At 36.0% G+C, this 12,548-nt stretch overlaps 1 protein-coding gene and 1 pseudogene across 1 annotated transcript; one reads left to right on the plus strand and one right to left on the minus strand.

Moving 5' to 3' along the window:
* Positions 1-5,367: 5,367 nt before the first annotated feature.
* On the minus strand, positions 5,368-10,565 carry LOC108193269 (SUPPRESSOR OF GAMMA RESPONSE 1). Its single transcript, XM_017359858.2, has 6 exons — positions 10,430-10,565; positions 8,725-8,866; positions 7,590-7,776; positions 7,013-7,515; positions 5,791-6,378; positions 5,368-5,688 (listed from the first exon to the last, which is right to left on the minus strand). The coding sequence occupies exons 1-6, from the start codon at positions 10,435-10,437 to the stop codon at positions 5,656-5,658; spliced, it is 1,461 nt and encodes a 486-aa protein (XP_017215347.1). The 5' UTR covers positions 10,438-10,565; the 3' UTR covers positions 5,368-5,655.
* Positions 10,436-12,091, plus strand: LOC135147797 (ribulose bisphosphate carboxylase large chain-like; annotated as a pseudogene).
* Positions 12,092-12,548: the final 457 nt, after the last annotated feature.

Consider the following 12,548-nt stretch of genomic DNA (forward strand, 5'->3'; position numbering starts at 1 on the left):
AAGAACACGCTTGCAACTTCTGACTTGAACCTGAGAAAACAGATCCAACACATTCTCGTGAAATCATCAATAAAAATGATGTAGTGTCTACTGCCATTAAGAGAAGGAGTTCTTTGAGGTCCGCACAAATCTGTATGAATCAACTGCAACTTTGAGGTGGCTCTCCATGTTGCTTGTTGGAAAGGAATTCTGGCATGTTTACCATATTGACGTGGTAATTCAGTCTCTATATGCGGCAAACCGATAGCCAAATCTTTTCGTTGCATATTTAGTAATGCGGCATGATGAAAATGACCCATATTTTTGTGCCATAATTCTGCAGTAGTTGTGTTAGCTGAATATACAGCTTGTTCCTTCTCCATTGGATTAAATGAAATAGGTTTTTCCTTTCATCTTGATTCTAAAAACATCAAGGTTATTGGCATCCTTGATCAAACATTGTTCATTCTCAAATGTAACCTTAAATCCCTTTCTAGTCAGTTGTCGAACAATTAAGAGATTTTGATCAATTTCAGGTACAAACAACACATCAGAAATTAGTTTTGTACCTCTATAACTTTCAATGACGATTGTTCCCTTTCCTTTTACAGAAATATATGCACCGTTGCCAATTCTGACCGTCAAAACTTATGATCTGTCCAGCTTTCTAAAAAGTTCTTCATCTCCAGTCATGTGGTTGGTATATCCACTATCAATTAGCCAACAATCACTAGAGATGCTGCTTGTAAAACAAGATGCAACGAACAACTGCTCCTCCTCTTGCTCGTTTGCCATTTGAGCATTTTCTTTTCGATAATACTCGCTTCTGCATATCTATTCATCATGCCCCATCTTGTTGCACTTTCCACATTTTACATCAGGTCTTTTCCAACACTTGAAAGGAAGATGACCTTTTTTTCCGCAATGTTTACATGGAGGAAATTCTTTGTATCTTTCTCCTTTAGTGGTTGTTGCATTTTTAAAAGAATCTCGCGGATGAAAATGCCATTTTTGGAATTTCTTTTTTCTTATCTTTGTCACCGTGATTGATTTGTAACTTGGCTTTAAGAGCTCCTTCCACAGAACCTTCTTCCCTCGTCAATCTTCTATGTTCTTGAGCCTGCAAAGCATTATTTAGCTCTGCCAATGTGATTTTTGACAGATCTTTGGTACTTTCCAAAGATGAAATAGTAGCATCAAATTTTTCTGGAAGCGTAACAAGAATTTTCTGTACTATTCTAGAATCTGAAAAATCGGAGCCAAGTATCCTTATTTTATTTGCTATGTTAACAAGTTTACCTGTGTACTCCTTTATTGTTTCTGACCCATTCATTTTCTACATCTCGAATTCTTTGATCAAATTCAAGACTTGCATTCCTTTAACTCTTTCGTCTCCTTCATATTCAGTTTTGAGGAAATTCCAGATCTCAAATTTTGATTTTTTTTGTCAGAACCCTTGTAAAAATTTCTGCAGATACCGCGGGAAGTAACGTACCCCTAGCCCTTGACTTCTTTGCTTTTCTCTCTCGTACATACCTAGCCTGAGACATGGTGGAAGCATCTGTTACTTGAGGAACTTCATAGTCTTCTTCAACAAATTCCCAGAGATCATTCGCCTCTAGATGTGCCTCCATTCTCGCTGCCCAGAGTTGATAATTCTCACCATTGAACACTGGTGGTGCTAGAGATGTAAATGGTTTTTCGAGATCCATAGAAAAAATTAGAAGTAAGGTGTGTGAGCCTTTTCTAATTTAGTCAGAGGTCCCTCAAGAAGAGGTGCTCTGATACCAATTTGTTGGTTAAAGTTTTATAAAACACTGCTTATACTTGAAACATAGAGAAGTAGAGAAGATAGGCTAAAGATTGATATATCTTATTGATCCAGACTTAGGCATTTAAATAGGCTACAAATCAAAAACTGAAATACAAACTTAAATAAAAAATAATAATGCTCAGCATGAAATCAGTGCTGAACTTATTCCTAGAGTGATTTAGGCCACAAGATCAGCCTTTGCAACATATATAGACGTGGAACACTTGTTACATGTATTTTTTTATTACAATTTTGCGTCTCAATATTGGCTTTTGGCAGTTTTGGTGTTCAACATGTGGGAAGTTGAGTAATCTCCAAAGTGGCTTTTAGAGAGGATATCAGTCGAAGATCATGATCGTGCATCCAAGATAACAATGCTTTTATAGGTATCTGGCTCTTTCGTAATAAGGTGGTCTGGTAGAATAAAGTACTTAACCCCCAGTTTGCGGTGGAATGGAGTGTGAAATAACTTCAGGACTGGAAAACAATATTGTCTAAGCTAAGCCAGACTAATCCATTTGTTGCTAATCTGTAAGGTGATGCTCAAAGGTGGGTTTTGCCAGTGTTTGCAAATAAAAAATACTCTTAATTAGGGATCGACAAACTTTGCTGTAGGCATGGTATTGAGAGACCATGAAGGTGCAATTGTAGGGGGGAGAACGAAAAAATTCAATACATCAATGAATGTGCTGAAACCGTTAGTCATGGGCATACATTGAAGAAGCGTTGTCTTGGATTATAGAAAGAGGTGATAGAGAGGTGTGCATCGAATCAAATTCACTCCTAGCAGTGCGAGCTATCAATGATGATATAGACTCTAGACTGAAAGTTGGTCATGTAATTGATTCTTGCATGTCAATGCTAGTCTCCAGGAATGATATTTGTGTTCGATATGTTTAGAGATTAGCTAATAGGTCGGTCCATTCGCTGGCTCGAATCTCTTATCAGCTAAATTGCTATGTAAATTTTATGATTCCTCAACATTCTATGTTGAATTCAGTGATGAATGATGTGAGTTTTTAATGAAAGCGTTCATTTTTCTTAAGAAAATGACTTGTCCAACTTGTCAAACTTACGAATTAAATTGTTTGACAGACTCATCTCATCTCGTCTCGTCTTGCAAACTATAGACGAGCTGTTTACCGTTAAGCCAGTAGCGAGCTCGATTCGTCTATAAGACCTTCTCCGACGCTGAGCCCATCTCCAACTTTATTAGGTCCCATTAACGTGCCACCTAGACAAAATCTCAGTTTTATATATAAAGAGGATGAGTTGCTCCAGTGCAAATGAAAAACTAGTAACTAGCCCGGCCCCACTTTTTAATTACAATATATTTTTACTGCTGATCAGTACTGGACATATCAGGTTATACAACAAAAATAATAATAAAACTGAGAGAGTTGGCTGAGCCCGCCAACTTGGGATCTAGCCTAGCCACTTTTTTCATCCAACGCAATTATCATACTCCCTCTGTCCCAGTCAATTGTATACGTTTCTTTTTCACTGCTCGACACGCTTTTTAAGGTTCTTATAAAACATAGTTCCACAACTTATTTTTAATATTTTCTTTTTTTGTATAAAAATATAAATGTTATACTTTTATAAAAAAAAGAAAATCTTAAAAATAATTTACAAAACTATACTATATTGAAGCATTAAAGTCCGTGCCGCGCCCCCGTCCCCCAATGTATACTATTAACTGGGACGGAGGGAGTATCACGGATCCGTTTCACAGTCTCCTATGAAACATTCAGGCCTGCACCGGAGATGGTCTAACTCACCTATTTTATCCCGGAGGTTTGGCCACCTCTACCTGCCACATGAGAAAGGTCGTGCACGAACAAGAAATTGAAAGTACTGTTGGCAGCAGTAAAGGAGGTGGGCCAATATGTCAGGGTGTGAAGAAGCTGAAAGCCCATAAAAATCCATAATCTTATATTCTGTTGTCGGCCATAAACATCTTAATTATTGTTCGTGTATTTGGACTATCCCAAGCACATAGCGTGATAGATCGGTCAATATAGTGAAAATCGATGCTTTCTGGGCCAGCCCATTTCAATCTTCCACACTCATATCATTATTACCCTCTCACCCCCACGTGCACCTTCTAATCTTCAACCCCACCTTCAAATCCATTGGGCCCGCTTTCATTATTCTTTCAAACAACTCCTCTCAGCGACACAACTATCCTTAGGAACTCGGCAACTCTTATAATTATATTTTAATTTATTTATTTTTGGTTTTTTGAATTTTAAAATTTTAAAAATAGACTTAAAAACAATTAATAAAACCTACTCCCTATGTCCTTTCCATTTCTTTACACTTTCCTTTTTGAGTGTCCAATCCAATTCTTTATATTTCAAAACTTACCAAAAATAATCAATAGATCCTACCACTCCACCCGCTTTTCTTTCTCTTTTCCACTACTTTATACCTATTTCTTAACCTCCGTGTCCAACCCATTTGATAAGAAATACCTCCGTGCCCAACCCATTGGGAGGGACGGAGGGAATAATATTTTATTATAATCACATATTTATTTCATTCGATTTCAGATGAACGAATCGAGTACACCAAAAATGGACTCATTTTATAGTAGCTTTCAATAAAACTGATATTTAAAGTCCGAAGATGGTGTGGAAAATTGGTAGACAAATTTTCACCCTAAGAGCATCTCCAAGGGTTGAGAACTGTTAGCTAAAAATCTGATGTGTCATCCTATGTGTCATCTAGTTGGCCCTTTTAGATAACATGTAAAAAAAGTTGCACTCCAACCATCACCCTTTAGCAAAAAAATTATAGATAACAAAGTATCATTCAATAAATTTGTTGATCCAAAAATGCTATTAGGTATAATTTTAGCTTATAGTAATTATAGATAACACCATTGGAGTGAAAACCTTTACTGTTAGCAAAAAATTTGTATAATCCATTTAGATAAGCATTATAGCTAATGAGTTTAGATATTACCCTTGGAGATGCTCTAAACATATAAATATCTGCATTACTTTCCAAGAAGACATCATGGCCCAGATAGATGGACTGCTTGGCCTAGCTAACCACATTAGTAGGGTTTTAATACAGCTCCCCTACAACTATCATGCTTCCGGTCCATGACCTTGTTCCTAAAAAACAAGGAACCAACCCAGTGTCCTGACCAGCCATTTTCAAGACAACCTAAATGACCTGTGAGGCTGCTAAGATTCAAGAATTTCCACTTGTCTCAGATATTTCTGCAGCACTACAAGGGCCTCAGTGGCATAAGCCAACAAAAGTCTAGGACACCTTGAGGACCTCATTCCACAAGCCAACAAATGTTTAATGTTAACCATCTAGAAACACCCTATTGAAGTATACTCACATAAAGAAAACTGGGGGGAGCCTCTCATCCTAGACATGTTTCACCCCATGAAGCAGAATGGGTCAAGAGTCTGGAGAATCTGAAAGCATGTATCATCAACTTCCACACAAGTGAAATAAAGAACACAAAATTTGCTCTCGCAAATACGCAAACTTGAGTGTGCTTTGCTGAGTTCTACATTAAGTTTATCATAAAACCAAATCTAGAAACAAGCTCACAAAATAAGAACATAATTACATGAAATGCAGTTGATCAACAAAACACATAATATGTTTTTACATTGAAAGTCACATTTGGTCCTTGCCAAGACGTCAAAATAACAGCCCTTGTCTGAACATATCCAGATAACATGGATGGGAACTGCACCATCAGATTTGTTGTTTTTATACAATTACCCAAAAATTACATCACCGGACAATGTGCCAAAAGCTGGTAGTGATCAATAGCAGTCATTTTAAGGTTAGGTTATGTTCGGTCACGCCCGGTCGCACGTCCTTGTACTTCAAAGAACAAAACTGTCCTGCGATCCAAACTCCTGGAGGCATTTTATGCAATAAATGTTCAATTTCTGAAAATAAAGGCAGCAAATTAATCTGGCAAGTAGAAAACAAAAGCGAAATGAGATTGCATAACTTACAAGCTGGCTCAATCGAAAATCAGGAGCTGAGTCCACATCTATATTTGCTGGATCAAGGGCTAAAGCTTGGCAATCCTCTAAATCCCTCTTCAAAGTTTCTGATCCTAGGTAAGCATAATCAGACAGACTAGGTTTACCATCAAATTTCCGAATACCAGACCCATTCCTATCTGGAGACTGGCTCTGAAGAAGTTCATCACACAAAGTCATTGCTTCCACCATTTGTTGGGAATCTAACAGATATTGTGACTCGCTATCCCCCCAACCAATCATGTCTTCTCCAGCATGATTCTCGTCATCTGTATGAGATGATTTGCTCTTACCATTAATTTCTTCTTTTATATTTACATTCTTATTGGAAGTCTGGCTCTGAAGAAGTTCATCACGTAAAGTCATTGCTTCAGCTAGTTCTTCGGAATCTAACAGATACTGAGAACCATTGTCACACCCATTCATGGTATCACCATCTTTCTTCTCATCGTCAACTCCCATTTGATGATCATTACTCTCAGCCACAAAGTGATCTTGATCATTATGCTTTTCAGATACAGTGATCACTACATCTTCATGACACTCCAACTCAATATGCTGAGAAGTTAAACATATATATAAATATGTGCAGGGAGCGTGAAGTGACACATTCAAAGAGTTTTGTGCTGTAGGTAAAGACATAAACGTCTAATGGAACAACAGGTAGAAGACGTGTTCTATTTCTCTTATGAGAATGGTTATCTACAGATTATTAATTTACCCTTAAAATATATTACCACTGTTTAAAACATGGTAAAAATGACTCGGTAAGTGGCACATCCAGGAAACCGAAACCCAAGCCTGTGGCTTCAGCTTTTCATTACAAAAAAAAAAAAAAAAAAAGTTCCTATCCAGTTGGCATCCTTACCCCCATGCTATTACTGACAATGATTTACGCACACTACTTTGATATTTTAGAATTTTCAGGTAGAAGTAGAACAGTAGATGATCGTCATCAAACTTTAATGAGTTGGGAGAAGCCACTAAATAAATAGTATAACATAAAAAATTGCTCATATTAATACACCCTGGAGCATATAAATATGTGGCAAGTAATACAAATACAAGCAGCACCACTTAATTTGTCAAAGACTGGAGATCTCAAGCCAGAGATATAATGTTCTCCATAATAAGATTCTACTTTGAATAAAAATGAAATGCATGGTGACGATAAGAGCGAAGATTGGTGCACCTTAGCAGGGATAACAACTGAAGTAGGAGCCAAGTCTTTTTCCTCGTCATAATCAGGAAAACACCTTTCAGGACGTGATGTTTCAGGAGTGACAGACTTGGGGGATATCTGATGTATATCTGTAACTAGTGCATCATCAATTCCGTCAGATAAAGGGGCTTCACCTTTCTCACTCTGCTTGACTTGCTGTTGCTGATAGAACACTTTGGAAATAACATAATCTCCTTCCATTTCATCTTCCCCCGTACCTAGGTGATATTGATGCATGACCCAATTAGTTTTCTCTGCTTTACCACCCTTGAGCACATTCACATAAAGAACCATGATCTTCTTGCACCCTTTTTGCACCCCATCCAAGATAACAGGTTTGGTCCTTCCAGTCTTGTGCCAACGAACATCTCCCAGATCATCACCATGTATCTTTCGACGTTTCCGAGTGCCAGTGTTATAGGCTTTTATTGCTCTATGGAAGAAGTGAGATACACTGCCATCTTGCTTAACACCTAAGAACTATTGCAATTAGAGCTAGAATCATCTGAATGTTAATAGAAGAAAGTGTGAGATTTGTGGCAAGTACCAGGCAAATTCTGAGGATGCGTATAGCAGATACCGTCATCTTTATCAACAGTTGTAATAAACTCGTCTATAAAAGGATGAGGTTTCAAATTCTCACAACCAGCTTTGGCAAGTAGATGGCCTAAAATTTCTTGATCAGTTGGGTCAAATTTCACCCCTCTTGGTAATCCTGGCCACTGCTCTGTAACCTGAATATATGTGTACATAAATATACATAAATACATATATATCACTTAAATATGCTTCAAACCTGTACAAAGCGTACTAAGAACTAGAAAAGCCAAACCAGCACCTTAAGACTCACCATTAACTGATCAATCTTTTATTATGATTCATATTTTATTATGGCTATACTTCAAATTTACCAGAGTCAATCAATGAAGAGATTCAGTCCTACCATAGCCACCCTTCAGGTTTTACATTATAATACATATATGAAATAAAGGGCATTATTGAACTATTGACATGTGATTAAGAGCTGTCAAATTCTTGAGCTGCATGTTACTAAACTAGGAATCTAGGATAGTTAATTTGGAACAGAAGGTGCATAATTTAATACACACTTTAACACTCCAGGTCTTTCTGTTTGTCTGATACAAAAATAAAGGCAACACAAGCAACCACAAGTTTTAATAACACCAATAAGAAATGCTAAAAGGCTTATCACTTAATAAAAGCTTTGCGGATTACATAAGATAGCCATAACTATCATTCACAGGCTGACAATTTGAATAAAGGAAATTTAAGATGATTAACAAAAACCAGCCAAATGACTACTCATGCTATTTTTATTGGAGATTAATGTCAAGGACCAAGAGAGGATAACAATTATCTTGTAATATAACTCAAACACTCAACAAGGATTGGTATCTGTTTTAGGAATGACAAAATATAAATGATCACAAAGTGTCAACAGTAAATCCAAAAAATAAATAACCTCGATATTTATAACAAGGTTCAAGTAGTTTGACCACAAGACCCTGTAATCTCGGAATGGTTGTGATGTACTAAATATAGACTATATAGTTAAACATGTAAATACACGAACTGTGTCATAGAAAAGGTATATATACATGGATGTCTATTCTACTTTTCATACTAAATTAGATTAAGGGAAAAGGCATGAGTATACATACATCACTATTGTCGACAATATGATTGCAATTTGGGCATGCCTTAGTAGGGTTGCTCTTCCAGCTGACTCTCTCAAGATCATATGCACCAGAAGCACTTTTGATTTTTGTAGCAATTCTATGACCATCCACCAACCACGAAGATCTGCAGAGTGTAAAGAATATTACATTATTACTTATACTGCATTACAACAGAAATATAATATGAATAAAACTGAATGTGCGCATTTTTCAAAACCAAGACAAATTTATGCTATTAAGCAGTTGTTGCTTAGTATATTCATCTGCCTTGGTGGGAATTGTCAAGGGAGTACAGGGTCTTTGTAAGTTACAGGACATCTAGTCTGTTAGACTGACCACCTACAGATAGTTATCTTGCTTTAAACGCGAATTAAGTCTATAACATCTCTTTCATTGCCTCAGTATGTGTCTTTTGCGAGAGGGCATTTAGGATAAATCAATTAATGGATCTAAATCTGCAAGAAATAGATTATGTTTTATTTTCACTCTGAAAATATAGGTCGACTATTTGCTCCAATCCAGAAGCATTCTTGCATCTCAAGGGACAAATATGTTTGTAGAGTGTTACTGGTGTGTTACAATATCAGATTGTAAACTCCAATGCATCTGGAAAATCAATATTTAAGCACAACATTAAGGCCAGGGTACTGGTACATGTCTAATATACCGCAAGAGCGAATCTACATAAACCAGAAAATGGCAACTGGATATAAGTGGTTCATTTAAAATCCAGCTTCTTAAGCTTAAAGTACCAAAAATGAAAAATCTATGCATAATCAAGATCTTTAAGCACGCCAAAAAAACCACAAGACCATGTTGCAAGTCTACAATAGCACAACTACAATTCAGAGGCACCAATGCAGCAATGAGATATAAACTAGACAGTGGCAAATGGATAAAAGCGTGTCATCAAGATCCCAGCTTCTCAAGCAATGCAACAAAGAATCTGTTTTAAATTTATTCGCAGCATTCATCTCAACAAATTTAACAAGACAAATAATATTTCAACTCGAACAAACAAGAGGAATTATATTTTAACCCAAATTTGCAAGTGACTAGCCACAGAATTTTTTGAATCAGTTCATCATAGAGCAACCTTTTATAACACCAATACTTAGGATCAGTCCAAGGGTTAAATAACATTACTTGTTTAAGCTCTTAACATCAATTAGGGCTTAAACAGTCAACCAAATAACTCACGATATTAATTCAGACATGTAAAATCAACTGTATGTCAGCAAGATCGGATCTTTACCATCGATATATCTACAATCAAAATATTCGAGCACAAAATCATCAAAACACATACAATGACACCGAATTAAACGCGCATCACCAAAATCTCATCTTTTTAAGCTCGACGCAAGAAAGATTCTTTATCGAACATCACCGTAACATTTATCTCAACAAAATTTCACTTAGGCACTACAAAACCATCAAGATTAATACTAACCACTTAAAATCAGCCCAACAATCAAATAATACAACTAGAGTAAGTATCAAACAACGAAAAGGCATTGAACACTTGATCAAACAACTCAACATAGTAATCCAAACATGTATAATCAAAAGTGTCATAAAGATCTAATCTTTATCATAAAAAACTGATCTTTACCATCTATACATACATTACACACAGTGTACATAAACTTGCAATATTAACATTGTGTGTGAAAAAAGAGATTACCCAGCCATGGATGATCAAGATTGTGAAGTGGGTGCTGCTTAAGTTGTTTGAGTTCTTCCCCAAATCAGTGTTCAAGTCTTTGAGTAGTCTCCTTTGTACTGAGTTGAACTTTGCAACTCCAAACACTACTTAATTGTTTTATTTGTTAAGGAATAATTAATTATTTAATTCTTTTGATAATGATACTTCCTATTCTCAACACATAAATAGATCTTTATTCAATTAATTAATCAAGATTTTTTTTTTTTTCCAGAATCAAGATTTCTTATGTTATGCAATATTTGGAGGTATTTACATACTTTTATACACTTGGGTGATGTACCCTAAATTATAGGGGGAATACTTTTCGTTCCGGTTCAAAGACTTGGTTTGATTCAACGTTGACTTAATTATTTATTGTTGCCTTCTTTACTTTTTTTTTCCATACATATCAGAATCAATTTAAAATTTTCATTTTTGTTGTAGTGTGGTAAATTATTCCATCAGACGAGGAACTAGTTTTGTTGTAGTGTAGTATCTAATAATTATCGATGAACTTAATAGTTTCGATAAGTTCATAATTTTTAAATTTAAATATGATAAATATCATGAAATTTTATAAATTTACTTGAAGTTTTGATTCCAAAACTATTACTTATTAGTTAGTTTTGTATAAATGCTATAATATTTGGTTTGATAATATTAACAAGTCTAAAGCTAAAAAAAATCAGCATTGTAAACATATAAAACCTTCGAAAGTAAATTATATAAATCACAGAAATGCCATGTAAAAAAAAAGACCGAACAAAAAATGTCATTACATTTATATAGGCTGTAAGCGCTGGCCCATTCTCTAAGTTGGGCCAACCAGATCCTTAGTTTGAGAAATTAAGAACGGGCCAATTACTTGAATCTCATCATCTAACCGGGCCTTAAGTATGCAAATTGTTTTTGTGTTGCCTAGTTTTTTTTATTTTCTTTGGCTTATTGGTTTTTCTAAAGTATATAAATAAAAATGTTAGTTTATATTTGCGAGAGAATTGCGAGTTACTATCGTAATGCATGATCACAAGAGGTTCATTGCAAATACTAGCTTAGCCCATTATTGCCGAGATGATGGTCTACTTCTTCACATCCACCGCGCAATGCATGCAGTTATTGATAGACAGGAAAATCATGGTATACCATTTCGTGTACTAGCCAAAGCGCTACGTATGTCTGGTGGAGATCATATTCACCATTGTACCGTATTAGGTAAACTTGAAGGGGAAAGAGACATCACTCTGGGCCATGTCGATCAACTGCCTGATGATTTCATTAAAAGAGATCGAAGTCGCGGATCTTATTTCACCCAAGATTGGGTCTCTCTACTGGGTGTCCTACCCGGGGCTTCGGGGGTATTCACGTTCGGCATATGCCTGCTCTGACCGAGAACTTTGGGGATGATTCCGTACTACCGTTCGGTGGAGGAACTTTAGGACACCCTTGGAGAAATGTACCCGGTGTCGTAGCTAATCGAGTAGCTCTAGAAGCATGCGTACAAGCTCGTAACGAGGGGCGTGATCTTGCTCGTCAAGGGAATGAAATTATCCGTGAGGCTTCAAAATGGAGCCCTGAACCAGCTGCTGCTTGTGAAGTATGGAAGGAGATCAATATGAAGTTGAAGCAATGGATACTTTGTAATGCACTAATTTTGATTACTTTGAATTGCAATTAAACTCGGCCCAACCTTATACTAAAAGGATTGAGCCGAAAACAAATAAATTATTATATCTATTTTGATTTTAGATAATATAGAATAATATATAAAATATAAGACTAAACAAATTAAATGTTTTTATTGGTGTGTTGGATCCACAATTTATTCTGACAGGAAAAAGATATTAAAATACAAAATTTTTAATCGAATGACTATTCATCTATTGTATTTTCATGCAAAGCAAATAGGGGGCAATAAAACTCTATGAAAAGATGGTGGTTCGATTCAATACTGTTTAAGAAAAAGTTCAAACACAGGTGTGGTCTAAGTAAATCATTGGGCTGTCTTATTTATATTGAAAATACCAGTGAAAGTGAAGATCCGAATAGAAATGATATGAAAAAAATAGTCATAGCTGGGGCAATCGTGACAATTCTAGTT

The sequence above is a fragment of the Daucus carota genome, chromosome 7 (genome assembly GCF_001625215.2).
Source record: "Daucus carota subsp. sativus chromosome 7, DH1 v3.0, whole genome shotgun sequence".
Lineage (NCBI taxonomy): Eukaryota > Viridiplantae > Streptophyta > Magnoliopsida > Apiales > Apiaceae > Daucus > Daucus carota.

What these genes read in the sequence shown, in the direction of transcription:
- LOC108193269 (XM_017359858.2), bottom strand. An exon ending in ATATTGTCGACAATAGTGAT is followed by an intron (nt 7,777 to 8,724) that starts GTATGTATACTC and finishes ACATATATTCAG; the next exon opens with GTTACAGAGCAGTGGCCAGG. An exon ending in ATTTTCGATTGAGCCAGCTT is followed by an intron (nt 5,689 to 5,790) that starts GTAAGTTATGCA and finishes AAATGCCTCCAG; the next exon opens with GAGTTTGGATCGCAGGACAG.